A 19,814-nucleotide genomic window follows, 5' to 3' on the forward strand; every position below is an offset into this window, starting at 1 on the left:
TATTATCTTCTTTATATTCCAAGCTTAAGAAAGAAAAAAAACCCCTTAAATGGAGATCAAAAACAATCCAATCAAGCATTATAAAAAGAAGGAAAAATTTATTTAATCCATAGGTGTAAGCAAAAGTGAAAAAGAAGAAGAAAATTAACCCATTCAGTTTAAAAAATAGGGAGTCTTTGCAAAAATCCAATCCATGAAAAAAAATTAGAAACAGGATAACACACTAATTTTAATGTAGATTAATTTCGCTGCTTACAGTCTTCTATCTTCAATTTTAATTTAACTTAATTTTTTGGGTAGTCTCTTTTTCTAATAATAAAATTTCCTCACCAATTCGACACACTTTCTCTTTTCACTTTCTTCCCGTTCTGGAGTTGTCCCAACTTCAGCAGCTTCATTAACTGTGTTTCTGTCGCCGGAAAAAAAGGCTATTCCTGGATCTTTCAGGGACTTTACGGTGTCCCTGAGATCAGCAGGAGGTGCCTACTCAATCACCATCTCTCCCTTGAGAGCTGAGGTGGCGCAGTGGTTAAATGCAGCACTGCAGGCTACTTCAGCTGACTGCAGTTCGGCTGTTCAAATCTCACCGGCTCAGGGTTGACTCAGCCTTCCATCCTTCCGAGGTGGGTAAAATGAGGACCCGGATTGTTGGGGGCAATATGCTGACTCTGTAAACCACTTAGAGAGGGCTGAAAGCCCTATGAAGTGGTATATAAGTCTAACTGCTATTGCTATTGCAGGACAGTTTAGGTCCGAATGGACTGTCCAGCGGCAGAAATATCGACTGCGATCTTGGAACACCAAGATTGCATGTCGTGCCATCGTGACGTCAGCCCCTTCCTTTTGACTCTTGTATTATTTTCAATGTGTCTGTAAGGTAAAAATCCGTTTTGATCTGGGTGTATTCATTCTTTTAGTACTTGTTTAATTCTTCCTGCCATAGTTGCTGCAAATAGTTTATAATCGGAATTCAATAATGAAATTGGTCCTGTAGTTTTGAATTTCTTTGTAAGTTGTTTCTTCTTTTCGGGATTAGCGATATTATTGCTTCCATCCATGATTCAAAGTTGTAATGGCACTGAAAAAGGTGATTTATGACCATTTTTCAAACTTATGATCATTACAGCATCCCCATGGCTACATGATCAAAATTGGGCACTTGGCAACTGGCATGTACTTATGACAGTTGCAGTGTGGCAAGATCATGTGATCACCTTTTGCAACCTCAATTTTGCAAACTCCATTGTGGTTGTAAATCAAAGACTACTAGTACTGCATTTTTGATAGGATGGCATGCACAACTGAAAATGATGACTATGCTATTCTTAGTGAAGAGGCTTTAGATTTGATCCCAATGTCTCTAAACATCACTTGGATAGTCGAGACAAGAAACTCTACTGGGTTGCAATTGTTCAGTCATTAATTCTTTTCAGCAGACTAAGAAAATTGACTCAGATATCAATAGAATAGAATAACAAGAGGAGATCTTCTAGTCCAACCCCCTGCCTAGGCAGAAAACACTACACCACTTCAGACAAATGGATATTCAACATCTTCTCTAAAACTTCCAATGTTGGAGCATTTACAACTTCTGGAGGCAAGTTGTTCCACTAATAGTTCTAACTGTCAATTGTTGTTCTAATTTCTCCTTAGTTCTAAGGAGAAACTAAACTAAACTCTCTGTCCATTGCTTCTTGTCCTACCTTCAGGTGGCTTTGGAGAATAGTTTGACTCCCTCCCTGATATATTGGAACACTGATATATTGGAACACTTTATAATGCCTTTCCAAGGCATTATAAAGTGGTATTAACACTTCACGCAATTTTGATTCTATCCCTTTGTTTATGCAGCCTAGAACTGTCTTGGCTTTTTTGGCAGCTGCTGCACACTGCTGGCTCATATTTAAATGGTTGTCTACTAAGACTCCAAGACCCCTTTCATAGTTACTACTATTGAGCAAGGTACCATCTATGCTGTACCTGTGCATTTTGTTTTTCTTGCCCAAATGTAGAACCTTACTTTTTCACCATTGAATTTCATTTTGTTAGATAGCGCCCAATGTTCAAGTCTCTCAAGATCCTTCTGTATCTTGAGCCTATCCTCTGAAGTGTTGGCTATTCCTGCCAGCTTGGTGTCATCTGCAAATCTGATGAGTTCCCCATCTATCCCCTCGTCCATGTAATGAACCTTGTGTACGTGTCACCGCTGCTCTTCTTCCCATATAAACCAGTTAGTTAAAAAAGAGGGATTGGCAAAACGGGAAGGATAATGAAAATGTCTCTTTATAACAGAAGTCATAAACACTAAAGGTAGTGAACTAAAAAAAATCTGGCAAAAACAGACTATGTCTGCTAAAAACTGACAAATGTTTGCGCACACCAAACTAGCGGTAGTGCCGGCAGCAACCCACCCGTGTATGACATCCATTTCTTCCTTTTATCCAAAGTTGCTCTATAACTGTTTATTAAATTCTGTGCTACTGCCAAAACAAAATGATTTCTCAGTTGCTTATAATCTTCCATGCTCTGTCTGATCAGCATTTCCCAAGAGCACCACTGACTTAGCAAATTAACTCCCTGTATCTGTTGTTTTCCATCACCACCAGTAATCTGTCTGTCTAAGATATGGAATCCTAAGCCAAAGAGTTTTATATTTTATATTTATAATAAAATAAAACAATGTCATGTATGCATTAGTGAACTGATTTCATTACTTTGTTGCGAACCTGAAAATTTAATTTCTGATCCGTCAGTAAATGTGAGAATTTGGTAAATATGGCAATGTACTTTGAAGGTTTCTATTTGTTAAATCAAGCACATGAAATGAGGAGACCAACAAATTATTGAGCAAGCTCGTAGCTCACAGGTTTCAAAAAAACACTGAAGCAACCAAGTGAAAACAAGAACAAGGACCTTCAACCTGTTTGAAGATACATTTTTGCCCAAGTGAGATTCATTGTATTTATTCAATTTATTATCAATTAAAAAGATTACTTTTAATTATTACTGCAAAAGCAGTATATCTTCTCCTACTCCCCCAGACTAACAGCAGCCCAGGAGCCCCAAGGCATGTTCTCAGTGAAAGGATAAGTTTATTCAAATAAAAAGAGAAATATGATATTATTTATTACAGGCCACAATTATATATTCTACTTAATGTTATAGTAGAAACTGCCTACAGGAGAGATATTGATTATATAAACAATGAATGAAAGACACATTAGCATCCATTTTAATAAATTGGGAAAGCAACAACTTTGGAATAAAACACATTAAGTGAAAAATTTGGGGTTTTTTTGTGTGCATTTGCATCAGTGCTGATTCATGCCGACTCCCTAGACTAGTCCTTGCAGTTTTCTTGGCAAACGTTTTTGTGATGGTTCGCCTTCTTCCTAGGGCTGAAAGTGAGGGACTGGCTCAAGATCACCCATCTGACTCCATGCCTAAGGCAGGATAAACGTATGGCCTTCTACTTTTTAGCTTGGAGCCTTAATCTCTACACCAAACTGCCTCTCAAGTGAAATATAAGAACTTCTTGTCCATTTCTTGCTAAAGGCATTAAGCAGTTCCACAGAAAAGGTTAGATAGAAGTTGAAGAAAGGCTTCACGCCCCTTCTTCAGTCCTGATGATCATTCTGTAAGTTAGCAAGACTCATCACTCTGTCTATCCCAGATGTTTAAGTACAGGAAGATGCACATAGTAGTACATAAAGATATATTTTCCTCAGTGACTCCGTTCAGTCCTTAGGGCCCAGCAGTCTGCTTCATTGTCAAAAAACTATCTATATAATGGATTGATTATGCAAAATCAGCTAATTTGAGAGAAATAATATTCTAGTTTCATAGTAAGAGAACTGCAGAAAGCCTCTAGATGTATAGTATTGTTTTTACTATTGTTTGTGAGCCACCCAGATTATGGTGCTATACAAATCTTTTGAATGAATGAATAAATTTAAAAAAATGTCTACGAGGCAACATGCCCTCCATAGCGATCCTGTCATGACTGGAGTCTCGCTATTCCTATAGCATATGTCTTTTAACATACTAAAGCAAGAGATATTTATTTATTTATTTATATTTATGCAATTTGACATTCAATGTCTCAGTGTTTTTCTAAAGAACATGGATCCAAACATGCATCTATCTGAAAGCCTTAAATGGTGATTCTGGTTTTATTCCCACTATCATCTTGCCAACTGCTCTACACACATTTCTAGAGACTCTTACACAATGCTGCTCAGAACCTTAAGCGTTCAGGGGAAAAACTACCATGGATTATATAAGCATGTTAAAATAATTATTCTATTAAAATACAACCCACTACCCACTCCTTACCAATCATTGCCCCAATCATTTTTCTAGACAGATTACAAACTAAGCACAGGGCTCCCTCTTGAAATTAGAAGCATTTTGGAAAGTCAGATGATATTTGGCACTGGTATTTTGTTTTCATGCATGCCAGCCTTCTATTTCTTTTATTTTTACACTCTAACAATATGGGTGGTATAGAAAACGTGGCCAGTACCTGAAAAATTATCCTGGGACACTACAGTAAAGAAACTGGGAGCACCTTCAGCTTTAAGGGAAATTTTTCCTTGTCTATTTCCTGTTGAACAAGAACTTCTACCATTTATGAACAAGCAGAGAGCCTCTGGGGGAATGCAGTGTGCATGTAGAGGCCCTTTATTTCAAGTGAATTCAAATGGAAAAGAAAGACATTGTAATATGCAGCCTTTATTTAATGAACGTGTACTACTTTGGGTACAACGCCTACCTTCTTTACAAGGCACCCTTTGGCATTCATCAATGTGTTCAATTATCTTGAAAAGCCAGAAAGGTAACATAAAAATACTTCCCTGTATTCTCTGTTCCTTTGTAATTTTTTGTCTTATTCATTCCCCCAGGAATGTATGAGGAAAAACCTCTTTGAATAATTTACAGAAGCCTTTGAGGAAACAAGCTTTTTGAAAAAGGAAGTCAGATAAAGTGAAGGATTATAATTCTTCAATTGAGCTCTATGCACTACAGGTTTAATTTGAATAAGCATTCTGAAATGAAGTTTTAACACAACGAAATTACATTGGACAGATCAACATATAATAAGTCTAATATTATTAACTTAACTAGCAAAGGATAATTTTGTGATGACATACTTTTGTCTCCCACCGTAGAGAATGTGAATTATAACACAGACATGATATCCAGGATACAATCCTTACTCTAGTTCCCACACTGTTCATCTAATTCTATGCTGACAGAACAGTGTTTCATTAACTATAACACTGTTAAACAACTTGAAAGTGTTTGACAAATTGGGGGAAAACTATCACAAGATTTTGGGATGGAAGTTCAAAAAGAACACAGGCTTTTCTGTGATAAAGTTCTGAAGGTCCTGTTTTTTTCTTCAACTATCTTTGTAAAGTCCAGTTCTTTTCTCTTTATATCTTATATATTTTATACATACATACACACACACACACACACAATCTTAAATATTATATATTATATATAAAGATATAGTCTTTATATATAAAAACTATATCTTTAATAATATCTACAGACCAGGGATATCAAACTCGATTTCATTGATGGCCACATTACAGTTGTAGTTGACCTCGGGGGGTCAGGGTGGGCATGGCCAGCTCAACATCACTTATGTTGGGGGCGCCTTTGGTGGCCCAAGCGCTCTGTCAGAGAAAACAGGCTTCCAAGCTCCATTTTCACTGGCAGAGGCATCACCAATCCTTTGCTGTTTCTAGGGTGGGCCATTCTAAGTACCCCCCTTCCGGCTGGATACGCCCCCCCCCCCCGGGCCTTGAGTTTGATAACCCTGCTATAGACTATGCTAAAGAGAAATCCACCAGCCCAACAGTGAACAAAAAGACCTTTCACCAGCACCCAGATCAGCATAGAATAACTCCAAGGTTAACTTCAGACCAACATCAAGTAAGCAATATCCCAATCAAGAAACTGCCAAAGAGGCAACAGTAAACAGCTCAACCAAAGAAGCTGTGAGGCCACACACACACAGAGAGGCAAGACACCAGAATATAAACTTACAGCAAACAGCACTGCTTACTAGCACTGATGAAGTTACCTAGTTTGGGTAATAAAATGTCTGCAAGAAAACCAGCAAGCTTGGAGAGCACCAAGGACCCCTCTTTATAACTTTGTCTAGTCTAGTGACTTGATAGCAGTGTTCCAATATGTGAGGTGTTGCCACACAGAAGAAGGGGTCAATCTATTTTCCAAACCACCAAGACAAGTCAAGAAACAATGGATGGAAACTAATCAAGGAGAAAAGCAACGTAGAACTAAGGATAAATTTCTTAACAGTGAGAACGATTAACTAGTGGGACGGCTTGCCTTCAGAAGTTGTGGGTGGTTCATCACTGGAGGCTTTTAAGAAAAGACTGGACAGTGCTTGTCTGGAATGGCAAAGGATCTCCTGCTTATGCAGAGAGTTGGACTAGAAGATCTTCAAGGTCCCTTCCAACTGTGTTAGTCTGTTAATAGAGGCCTTTCAACATCCTCTAAAGCTAAGACAAAGGATCAAAATAGGCTGAAAGATTGTTAAAATGGACAGAATGATGGCCAAATTGTTATTTTAAACAAATCTCATTCTAGAACAGTATTTCTCAACCTTAACTTTAAGCCGTGTGGATTTCAACTGCCACAATTCCCAAGGCAACTTTCTAGGAGTCAAAGTCCACACAGCTTAAAGTTGCCAAGGTTGAGAAAGGCTATTCTATAAATTGATACTGTCATAGGCAAGCTGACATAATGGGATACCACTAAGTTTTATAACTAATGCACATAAAGAAAAATAAGAAGTATTATTAAACATTATTTTAATATTGTTTTATTTCATCATAGATTTTTCTTGAAACTTTTAAAAAACATTATCTAAGACATTTTGTATATTCACTGAAGGTCCAGCTAGAAAAGAAGTTAATAGCATATTTCATTGGATTGTGCAAAGCATTTGGAAAGGACATTTTATAAAGCATTTGCACCGGCAAATCATTTCTACAATACTAAAGCAGCCCTGAATTTAGGACAGCTTAGGCATCCTTTTGCAAGGCTGTACACAGAGACAATCCTTTTGCTGAGGCTTCCAGCGAAGAAAAAGTGCATTCATATAACAGTGCAGATATAGCTAGATAGAAACTTGCTATTTGCAATGAAAAGAAATCATTCAATGAGATGTCACATCTCAGCCGTGCTGAGCAAGCAAATAAAGTAATAACTATTAAGACCTCTTAATTTTTTACAGTGTTTATTCACACTATGAAAATTAACTGGCATCAAGCTAAGGCAAGCATACTCATAATGTACTCTTAAAAGAAATTATAAACACATGGAAAATATAGAATATAGATAACACAGAGAATATCACAGCAATTTACAGGATCATGGAATTAAACCCATGGTTGGCATGCTAATATTTTATTCTGCTTTCAGTTGATTGATTTCAATATGATAAAATAAATACCCAATGAATAGACTAGACTAGACTAGAATACTACACCACACTACACTTCACTACATTAAATGAATACTAAGTGAATATATTAATGAACAATTTGCAATTGCTGCAGTTTTACAACACTGGGCCCATGCCTACAGAATATTATTATTTTATTTCAAATATATAACGTATTTTCTATATTTTCATAGTTTTAATAAGATTAGATCACCATATTTTAAAAATGTTTTCAGTTTCTCCTTTTCTAAATGTGGTTATTAGCACTACTGCAGATCAGATAAATTCCAATGGCTCAATAATTCATGTTAAGAGAATTTATCCCACATATATTTTACAGTTGTCGAATGCATTCTAATTGTTGAATTGATAATGATATTCCTATAGTGTTTTAAGCAATAAATGTATCTTTTTACCCATTATGCTGCATAAATTGAACTTACCAATCTTTGCATACTTTTGACATGCGTAGGGCTAATAGATAAGGCCTCTTCATACCAGCGCTTGGCTTCATCCGTATTTCCCCGAATTTCTGCCACCTGACCTCTCATGTAGAGAACATTGTGAGACATAGGAAAGAGGTTAGCAGCTTCCTGAGTACAAGCAGTGGCTTCTGCAGGTTTTCTAATTCCTATGTATACTTCAGCTGGAAACAGGAAGCAGAGAAAGAAAAAAGAATGAACAATTTCCCACAAGTATAAATGCTTTTTTTCTTGCTTTCACTCGGCTTTCCAGAAAATTACTTCCAGTAAAAAAGCAGTCATAGGCAAGAAGTCATTCTATGATATGGGAAAACATGTTTGCTCACTCTTTTTATGATTGATCTACTATTACTCCTTTCCTCATTGTATTATAGGCCCCCTGCCATTTTTTATAGAACATGCCTGTATCTGTAAAAGAACTGTAATGTTACAATGACTATTAGTATCAAAAGTTCATTTTCTTGCAACACTTTAAAATATGTGCTAAATAAGTAAGAGTCAAATAACATGTTATGGGTCTCCAGCATTTTGACACAGCTTGAAACTAGGAAATATCGCAAAAAGTGTTGTCTAGCATACACTGTTGTTATGTTGTCTATCATAAACTGTGGATGTATGTTGTCTATCACACACTGTGGAAGGCTTTTTCCTCTAGAATATTTTACTTCTTAAGTTATTGTTCTTTTGCCACCTTCAAAGTCTTCTCTTCCTTTAATTTTAAAAAGCATGCACATTTTTTATTCCTTTTTTATTTTGAATTTTTTTTATTTTAATTGAACAAAAACACAAAAAAAGAATCATCCTTTCATTACATCTTGTAGAAAGCATGTCGATTGGTTACAGATAACTTTCGTGCATTTCTTCCATAGTCATTACTTATAGTTCATATTAGATTATACATTAAAGTCAAAAATCTTTGTATATCTTACTATCAATGTACCACAATTCTCATTTGACTACATTTATTTGAACATGCTTTTACCTCATCATTCATACTTAAAGACACAACCACATAATGGCATTCATTGGCTATTTCAAAAAATCCTCCAATAACATTACACCTTTATAGCATCTTTTAAGTAAAAGTCAATAAAGTTTCTAAGCCTTTCCCTCCACAATTCACTGACTAAAATTTATATCTAAGTTACTTAACCAATACCATAGCATGAATATATTGTTAAACAATGACCATTAACATTTCCTTGTTATTATTATAATTGGCTAAAAATCATTTACTATTTATGCCCCATCTCCTCTCATCAGGGCCCACGCCTCCCCCCAAAAACCTTACACCTTTATAACAAGATCTAAATGAAAATTTGTTAATAACATTTATAGGTCTTTTTCCCAAGTCACAATTTATATCCAAATTTCTTTTACTAAATTGTCAATACATATATATCATTACGCTGTATCCATTATCATATTATTATTATTATTATTATTATTTATAGTTAATTATTAGCGAGTAAACATTTAATAACAATCTAAAACAATCTAGGAATTACAAAGTTCCTACTTATTAATCACCAGTAAAAAAAACTAATTTTTTATTACCAACTTTCATTGTCAACCTGTATCTTTCCAGTAACAAAACAGTCTTATCTCTCTTGCCAATTGTGGAGTCAGTCTTCTTTTTATCTCCTTTATAAGGTTTTTATTGGCTTCTCTCCGCACTTTGTTGCTTGAAGGGTCTCTCAGATAATCTCCTTGCCCACCAGTTGCTACTAAAGTTAACTTGTCTTTGTTTGACAATCTTGCTTCTGAAAAAAATTCTCTTCTTATGTCTATCATCATTAGTATTTTTTTCTCTTCTGTGTCCTGGAATCTGGGGTAGAGCTCCAATTCGTCGAATTTCCTTTTCCACATTCCCTTTCCATTTTCACCCACATTTGCTCCATTAATAAATTCTTCCCTTCTCTGCCAAAATAATTCTCAGAGGCACCTATGAAAACAGTTCGTGCCCTTGATTTTTTTATCAGTTTCTGTAAACAAATTGCAAACCCTTCAGCTGCAAAGTTAGTGAAGTCAAATAAAGAAAGATACGTTGTTTCAAAAAACTCCGACTGGCAGGTAATTTTCACCTTCTGTAGGAAACAAAGTTCTTTAGATTGCTTTTAGTGTGATTTAATAACAAGTAGTAGGAAGAATTGTTAAAATAAAAAGGAAGGTTTTAATCCAGACGTCAAAAAATAAAGCAACAAGAAGCAGAAGAAAAAAAATCAATCCGTTCACTTTAAGAGGAGAAATGGAGAACGTGACGAGCATTTCAATCCACAAAAATAGTTACAATGATAAAGGAAAAACAAAACTTTCCCATTAGGATTATTTTCGCAACTCAGTTCTTTAGTTTAAGGATCAATTTGGCTTTAAAGAAACATTTCTTTGGGCAGTCTTTAGCAAAATAGAAAAAATACCTCACCAGATGGACTCACTTTCTCTTTACACTTCCTTCCTTCCTTCCGGAGCGTCCCGACTTCATCAGCCTAGGGGCTGCTTATTCACCGCAGGCTTGAAGCACTTCCCTTGGATCTATCAGGGATTTTGTGATATCCCTGAGACCAGCAACGCTTTGTCTTCCTGATCACCATCTCTACGGGACGGTTTAGGTCCCCAGCAGCAAAAGTGTCAACGGCGGTCTCAGAGTATCGAGACCACATGTTGTAACGTTGCGACATGGCTTCTCTTTCCCACATTTTTTATTTCTGTTCTAATATATATTATTATTCATTCTTGCCTCCATGAAAATGAACTGGATAAAATAAATAACTGAATCCCAGATATTAGTTTTAATTTAGTTAATGTTCTTTAAATAAAATAATTTTAATCAAGTAATCTAAAAATGTACTTAATCTGTCAAAGGCATGGTCCCTAGTAATGATTTTATTAGTTTTAAAATTGTTTAGTGGAAGAAAGAAAAAATATATATGATAGAAGTTAAATAACTCCCATAACTCAATCTCTCTATCTAGTTATATATTGATCACGTTGAACCTATAAAAACAGAACTAAACATTTTGGTCTCTAATTTTGATTGAAGGTCAGTTCAATTATCTTTAAAAAAATCATCAAAAATACCCTAGGATAAACTGGACACATTATTGCAGAGGCCAGAAATTTAATTCATTGAAATAACAGGGTATATGTTGTAGTATCAAGCAGTCTTCCCACCCCAATCAAGTAATGAAAGGAATAACTAAAAATAGGGAAAGGGTGATATTTTTATTTAAGATCTGATGTTAACATTTTAAAGCATTATATAACAACTGTGTTTCTTTTATATCTGCAGTATTCATGTTCTGAAATCTTTAACTTTGTTTTTGGTAAAATTATTGTTTCAATGCTGTTCTTTCAGGGTATAGAAATTTTTTAAAAATGGTTTTGCTATGAAGTGGGATATGCATGTTGATTGCCCAGAGGGAACATCACATTTTTTTAGAACTACATGTAATTCCTCCAATATTACTACACTTGTTTTTTTAAGATTCCAGCTTTTAAAAATAATTTTAACAAAATGTGTGATATTTTTAAATGCATATGTGGAAATGGATGAAGTGTTAAAGAAAAACATATATGCAGCTATTACAATAAATACATAAAATACAAATGTGCAATAAAACAACCAAAAATTTTAAACCCAGTTTGAATTATGTCCACATTTTATTGTAGTGCTGTTAATTTTTATGCCTATTAGAAACTGTTTTACTTCCTGTCAATGTTTTCCTTCCTCAATGTAAAAAATATGTACAACACACATAATGCAATTTTACTTGTGGATGGTGATTGTCAGTGACCAGAAACTGACTGTCAGTAAAATAATTCCTGGTTCATTATAAGCATAGAATTGCCTGTCTACTTCTCTGAATCTTTTGGGAAATGTTTATTTTATAAGGTGCTGGAACAAGTTGAATATTCCATGGAACTGATTATTTTTTCAGGAGTTCAGAAGAGCTAATGCTGGAGAAAATAAGCTTTCTTACTTTCTCCTAAAAGAATCTGATCTCCTGAAAGAACTGAATGCTTTCTTTTTAGCAAATTCTTCTTCTTTCAAACAAGTAAACAAAGTGCAGAGAGCCACCAAGGACTTCACAGTCTTCTTTTTCCTCCCAGGATTTCATAGAGTATAGCAATGACTTTATAACACTATAGCAGTTTTATATAACACACACACACGCACACACACACACGAACTTTTAAAAGTAAATAGACATCCCTGTTTTACCTATTGGATATTTAATGCATTTGTTCCACTGCTCTTTTTAAACTACAAATTTAAGCCACTGTAGTTTGACAGCTTACCACAGAATTTTGATGTCACAATAATGTACGTTTCGGAGGGTGAAATATAGTTTTCCCACTCCTGTTAATTCTCTCTTTGACTAGTATATTTCTAGAATCTTAGCAACTACATTAGTGATCAGCTCAAGTTGAACCTGTGAGCTTCATGGATGAGTAGTTTAACCTCTCCTCTCCTATCTGATTATTTCTACTATGCCACAATAGGACTTCCAGCTTATTCAAAGTTGATGCAAGAAGAATTAGACAAGGACAGGGAGGGGGCCAAGAAGAGCTATTTGCTGCTTTGAGTCACAAAGCCTTTTTGAATATATATTACCCATATATATGTAGGTTTACGTATCTAGATACAGACTTCTCCAATATGCAGAATCATTTTTTTTAAAAAAATGGAGGGCTACATTGGGAAAAATTGACTTAGAGCAGGGCTGTCAAACTCCCAGCCCATGGCCAGATGCATCATGCGCTGGCCACACCCACACCCAGTTTAGCGAAGGGGAAAAAAGTCCCGATATATCACGTGATGCTGCCTTGACAACGTGAGTTTGATACCCCTGGAATCACATTGTCCATTACAAAGAGAGAACTGTCACTCATATGAGCTGCCCAGTGAGAGTTGGGCAACCTACAAGTTTACTAGATGATGATGATGATGATGATGATGATGATGATGATAGTATCTGCCCTGGTTGTTTCTTTATTGAAACACAGCACAATGGCAGCAGAATTAAGAATTAAATAAAAAATATAATACATTTTCCTTGACAATATTAACAATTAATATTGTTAATATTGTCTCCTAAATTGTGACAATAAAGTAATAATACAAAGATCAATATATTATATACTAGAAAAATAAACATGTGAATCTCAGAATAAGAATTTGATGCTATTTTCTTTATTCGTATCTATACCAAACGTGGGATCCAACTTGATCTTTTAATTTTGTATTTTTAAAGTCAGTTAGTTATACACACACTCTCTCTCTCTCTCTCTGTGTATAATATGCTAATCCCTTTAGGCTTCAACTAAGGAAACAAATCAGAGTGTACATGTATTCTGAATTACATTCATGTTATAATATTGGTTTTTCAAAAGAAAAATATACACATTTTGATAACTCTAGGTTATATTTTCAATTATACTCATCCCATGATTAACAGGATTTGAATGCATGAATTCAGCATTAAATCTAGAATTTACTAAAATATTTTATAATACACAAAATAAATTTAAATTTATAACACCTAACATGAAGAAACGTTACTGCTTGCAAATCAATTTCTGGGCATAATTCAAAGGCTGGTTTTCACTGACTAGACTGCAGTTTTCCATAAAAACCACCCTGTTTTATGCTAATTGGCATAGGCCTTCTTTCTGATCTGCCAACCGAAACTAAGATGTTGGACTGGGAGCACAAAGTTCCAGCTTCTAGTTTATTACTGGCCATGGAAAGTCACTGGGTCACTCTGGGCCACTTATTGTCTATCAGTCTAACTTATTTTTCAAACTGTGGCTGTTGTGGTGGGAAAAATTCAGGAGAGAACACTATGTGCACTGCCTTAAGCTCTTATTTACAAAAGGTAGGATATAAATCAAATAATAAATAAACGCAGTAGAAACCTGGCAAGAAGGATGTCTTCTCAGCTACCCTTGTCAGAAAAGTACATCTAGTTTCCTTGTTAAAGATGTTCCAGGCACTGGTTAGCAAAGTATTTTAATTTCAACACATACTAGTTCATACTTGCTACATCCATTTTAAATGTACAATATATTTAACAGAATCTTTTACTGATGTCTCTGCTCTGGTTTTACGCTTTTAACTTTGTAAAACACCATTAAGTTAAAGGCAGGATACAAACGTCACACACAAATACTTCCTCTGACTGAGCATCTTTTCCTTGGGCTTGAAATGAGATTCAAGTCTCCAAGGATTACAGATGGATAAAACGGCTATTCCACATGAAGAATTCATAGAGCATTCTGGATTGCTTGTACTACTAGGACAATACATTTAGCTTCTCAGAAATAATTAGCTATGCCCGGCAACCAGTTGGTAATGGCTGTCACAGGAAAGGCAAAAATACGTTTGCTGTCACAGGAGGGAAGGGAATTCACAGAAGGGAATAATACTTTCATAGAAAGCATTATTATAAACCGTGTCATTCTGGAAGTATTTAAAAACAGAAATGTTGCAGGATTTAAGATAGGAAAAAGATGAGAAGTTCAATTACCAAATGCTCATGGCCCTTTTAGGTCCTAGAGATTTAAACAGGTTTCACCTTTTTGCCTAACTTGTGTATATAGATACGAAATGATACAAAATGTTTATATTTGGCCAGCACCAGTAACTGTTTTATAACTTAGTATCTATAGTAATATAATCAACCAATCAATTAATTTGATGCAGGTAGCCCTCAAACTTATAACCATTTATTTAGTGACCGTTCAATAGCAATAGCTCTGACTTATATACCGCTTCACAGTGCTTCTACAGCCCTCTCTAAGCAGTTTACAGAGTCAGCATATTGCTCCAAACAATCTCGTTTTACCAACCTTGGAAGGATGGAAGGCTGAGTCAACTTTGAGCCTGATGAGATCTGCCAAACTGCAGTCAGCTGGCAGTCAGCAGAGGTAGCCTGCAGTACTGCATTCTAAACACTGAGCCACCATGGCTCAAAGTTACAATAGCACTGAAAAAAGTGACTAATGATTATTTTTTACAGTCACGACTGATGCCGCATATCTGTGGTCACATGATCAATATTTGGACACTTGTATTGTAAATACTTGCATATATTTATGATAGTTGCCGTGTCCCAGGAGTATGAGATCACTTTTTGCGATCTTCTGACAAGCAAAGTCGGTGGGAAAGCCAGATTCACTTAACAACCATTTTATTAACTTAATAACTGCAGCGATTCATTTAGCAACAGTAGCAAGAAAGGTAAATTAGGGCAAAATTCATTTAACAATGGAAATAACCATTGGCTTACCTGAAGGGTCCTTTTCTGTGTACCGCGGGAGAGTCCAAGCAACGGGTTAAATCAGTCTAGTTACTGAGGAATCTTTTTCCTTGGCCACGCCTCCTGGTGTTACTTGGCGCCAGAATTTTGAGATGGTCTGAAACCATGAAGGCTGGAAGCATGATGAATCAGGTAAAGAAAGTCCAAGTTGACACGACGGTCACGAATCCCTGGACTGGGAAACCAGGGTGGGTTGAACTCTCCTGCGGTGCACAGAAAAGGACCCTTCAGGTAAGCCAATGGTCATTTTCTTGTGCACCGCTTGGAGAGTCCAAGTGATGGGACATATCCAAGTTATGTCACTAGGGCGGGCAGAACAGTCTCGGGATTCAGCCGTGGAAACAACTGCCTGTAGAACCTGCCTGCCAAAAGATGCCTCAGCCGAGGCATACATGTCCAATTTATAGTTCCTGACAAAAGGCGATGGTGAAGACCAAGTAGCTGCTCTGCAGATGTCTTCAATGGTAGCCTGGGTGGCCCAGGCCGTGGTGGTGGCAGTGCTCCTAGTGGAGTGGGTGGTATTGTGCCGTGGTACCGCCCTGGACTGGTGTTAGTATGCAGCTGCAATGCATGCTCTTAGCCACCTACCGACTGTGGAAGATGTCACCTTCTTACCCAAGGAGCCAGGCTGGAACGAAACAAAGAGGACTTCTGACCTGCGGAAGTCCGCAGAGTGTCTGATGTATATCTGCAGGCCCGTCTGACGTCCAATTTGTGCCAACCACGTTCCCTCGGGTGGTTGGGACGCAGGCAGAAGTTAGGCAGGATTACTTCCTGCGTCCTGTGGAACCAGGTGTTGATCTTTGGGATGAAAGCGGGGTCCAGACACAGTACGACCCTGTCTGGGTGGACGACACATAGATCCTGCCGGACCGATAAAGCCGCCAGTTCCGAGATGCGTCTCGCAAATGTTATTGCAACAAGAACGGCAATAACCATTAAGGTGAGGTGACGAAGAGATGTCATACGTAGAGGCTCAAAGGGCGGAGAGGTAAGAGCCTGTAAGACCACTGATAGCTGCCAGGTAGGATAACGGTGAACCACCAGAGGGCGTAAGTTGGAGGCGCCCTTAAGGAACCCTCGAGATCTTGCTGAGGGGCTGGGCGAACCCTCGAGATCTTGCTGAGGGGCTGGGCCGTATCGCCGGACCAGACGGTGGATAGTGCCGCCACCTGACGACGAATGGTATTGGGGGCGAGACCTTTGTCTAGGCCCCCTTATAGAAAGTCCAGTACACCGGAAACAGGTGCAGTGACTGGATCGAGACAGTAGGTGTTACACCACTTGGCGAAAGTGGACCACGTGGAATCATATATCCTGGTCGTTGATGGGTCGTCTGGACCCCTGGATGGTACGCACAACTTCCTCCGACAGGCCTTTGCTCCTCTGGAGATCCCCCGCAAGTGCCAGATGGCCAGCCGGAGCCATTGGGGGTCCGGGTGTACTATGGCCCCCTGGCTGAGGGAGACATGGTCCCAAGGAATCCGCCATGAGGATGACACCGATAGGCTGACGAGGTCGGCATACCATGACCTGCGAGGCCAATGGGGAGCTACGAGCAGGACCTCCGCTCTTTCCGCGATGATCTTGCAGATTACCTGTGGTAGAAGTGGAAGCGGTGGGAAGGCGTACAGAAGACCCTGAGGCCATCTGCATCGAAGGGCATCCGTCCCCTCCACCCCTGGAGAGTGGAAGCGGGAGAAGAAGTGCTGAAGCTGCATGTTCTCTTGGGTGGTGAACAGGTCAATCACTGGGATGCTGAATCTGTGAGACAACTGGTTGAACAGGGCCAGATCCAGATGCCACTCTGCACTGTCTATGGTGGTCCTGCTCAACCAGTCCGCCTGCGTGTTGTCCACTCCCGAGATGTGGTCGGAGTGAATGGATGCAACGTGACACTCCACCCACCTGACCAGGGCCTCCGCCTCTGCCATGAGCTTCCTGGACCTGGTGCTGCCCTGGCGATTTATATGGGCCTTGGTGGCCACATTCTCCATCATCAGGAAGACATGCTGATGAAGAATGTCCTGGTGAAAATGTCACAGGGCGAGTTTGGCCACTCGCAGCTCTAAAAAGTTGATGTTGCAGGCTGCTTCGGCTGGGGACCAATTGCCTTGAGTTACGCGATATCCCATGTGCGCCCCCCAACCGGCAAGGCTGGAATCTGTCATGATGACTACTCTGGTGGGCTCCTGGAACAGGTGTCCCTTTAGTAGAACTGTCGATTGCCACAACTTGAGAGACCTCTTCACGGTTGGGGGAATCCGCATCTTCATGGATGAGTTGCTCTTGTTGGCTCTTTGATGGGGCAGGAGAAACCACTGCAACTCTCTGGAATGAAGTCGTGCCCAGGGAACGACCGAGATGCAGGAGATCATCTTCCTCAACAGTTGTGATAGGAATAGCACGGAGACTTGCCTCAACCCCAGAACTTTGCGGGTCAGGGAAACTAAACTGTCTATCCTGTCCTGGGAAAGGAACACCCTGCAAGATGAGGTGTCTTTCACCACCCCCAGATGAATGAGTTTGGTAATTGGGATGAAATGACTCTTTTCCAGGTTCAGGGAGAACCTGTGATTCCTGAGGGACCTCATTATAATGTGGAGGTCCCATAAGGTCTGTTTCCTGGACGACGATTGGATGAGAATGTTGTCCCGGTAACGTTGAAGCCTTACGGGACTGCACCTGAGTTGAACTGCAACCACTGAAAGAACTTTTGTGAAGGTCTTGGGTGCCAACGACAGGCCGAATGGAAGGGCCCTGTACTGGTAGTGTCGGCCGGCACAGAAAAACCGTAGGAACCTTTGGTGTTGTGGCCGAATGAGAATGTGTAGATAAGCCTCCTTCAAGTCGATGGATGTGAGGAGGTCCCCCTGGCGAATCCCCGCTAGGATAGTCTGCAAAGATTTCATCTTGAACCTCCTGTATGCGATGTGACGGTTGAGGTTCTTGAGATCCAAGATGGCTCTCCACCCCCCTGAATTCTTGGGCACCAGGAAGAGAATGGAATAAAATCCTCTCCCTTCCTGGTCGGATGGAACTTGTTCCACAGCATTGATCTTCAGGAGATGGTGAATTTCCTGGGTCATGAGTTCCCTCTTGAGAGGGCAAGAGGGGGTTAGACAGCAGATGAAATTCTTAGGGGGTTGGGAGAGAAACTCCAAGGAAAGCCCCTCCCTGACAGTCTGGAGGACCCAGGCATCCTCCATGGTTAGTGCCCAATGGGGAGCGAACAGCTGGAGTTGGCCCCCAATGGGAGGGGAGCGTTGATGGTCACTTGGACTTGCAGAAGGGCCGATTGGAGGCCCTGCCGCGGTTGGACCTGCGGTAGTTGAACTGCTGCCTACCTCTGTCCTGAAAGGACTGCCTGTCCTGGGACCTATCTCCCGATTGACCAGCTGGTCTGTTTGAGGGAGCAGAAGAGGATCTTGCGGACTCACTGGAATGAAAGGGAGAGGATTTACGATCCTGTTTCTTGTTCAGGGTGGGCAGAACTTTCCGTTTATCTTTGGATTCAATCAAGAAGGGGTCTAAGACCTCCCCAAATAATTTGGACCCCTTAAACGGGGCAGACACCAATTTCCACTTGTTCTTCTGGTCCGCCTGCCAGTGACGGAGCCAGATGAGGCGGCAGGAGGTCACGTTGGCCGCTAATGCCCTAGAGACGAATTTGGCCGTGTTAAGGGAGGCATCAGCCAAATACTGGGACACCGCAATCATTTTTGTTATGTCCTGGCGAAGACAAGTGTCTCCTGCCGGTAGTTTAGCCAAATGAAGAGGCTCTGTTAAAGAAGGACATGGATGATGAAGCCTTAATGGCCCAGGCCGCTGCCTGATGAATCTTGTGGCAGGCCTTCTCTTTTTTGTCCTCTGCCTTGAGGCCTTCCAACAAGTCAGTCGGAAGGACTGAATTAGAAGTGAGAGCCGCTATAGGGGGGTCTACAGATGGCAGGAACAGGATGTCTTCCAGGGCAGGGTCAACTGAGTACAGCTTCTTGTCCCCGCCATTGGGCATGGCCAGGGAGCCAGGCTGGGCCCATTGCAGGTTCGGTACCCACTTGGGTGGTGTTCTTAGCCTTGTGAAAGATGGATTTAAATAGGCTAGGCTTAAAGAGCTCCAAGAAGGCAGGAGCATCCAGAGGAAGGTCCCCTTCCTCTGAGAGCTCCTGCTCCTCCTGACCCGGGTCGTCCAAAATGGAAGCCTCACTTAGTGCCGAGGACTCCAGAGATGGGTGATGGACCCGCCTGGCGGTGGAGGGAGCCTCCTGCCTGGGTTGAGAGGAACTGGGAGCGATAGGTATTTGGTCACGGCTCTGCATCCCCTGGGCAATGCCCTGAGACATGGCATGGGAGACCACCACCTGAATGTGGGCAGATAACTCAGGTTCCTGAGCTATGGCAGAGTCCGAACCAACGGAATCCCTGGAAGGATGAGGAACATGCCGGGCAAGGATGGGATGAGCGAGCCCCCTGGGGTTAGGGTCCTTGGGGATGGGCCCTGACTCAGAAACACACGAAAAAGCA

The 19,814-nt window shown here is 39.7% G+C and overlaps 1 protein-coding gene across 3 annotated transcripts in view; it reads right to left on the reverse strand.

Moving 5' to 3' along the window:
- The window catches only part of TTC7B (tetratricopeptide repeat domain 7B), a 118,980-nt gene that overhangs the window by 23,649 nt on the left and 75,517 nt on the right, over nucleotides 1-19,814 (reverse strand). For all 3 annotated transcript variants that reach the window (XM_032232942.1, XM_032232951.1, XM_032232960.1), the window contains one exon: nucleotides 7,930-8,132. In XM_032232942.1, coding sequence (XP_032088833.1) covers nucleotides 7,930-8,132 — 203 coding nt within the window. The remainder of the gene's footprint in view (nucleotides 1-7,929; nucleotides 8,133-19,814) is intronic.

The sequence above is a fragment of the Thamnophis elegans genome, chromosome 1 (genome assembly GCF_009769535.1).
Source record: "Thamnophis elegans isolate rThaEle1 chromosome 1, rThaEle1.pri, whole genome shotgun sequence".
Classification (NCBI taxonomy): Eukaryota; Metazoa; Chordata; class Lepidosauria; order Squamata; family Colubridae; genus Thamnophis; species Thamnophis elegans.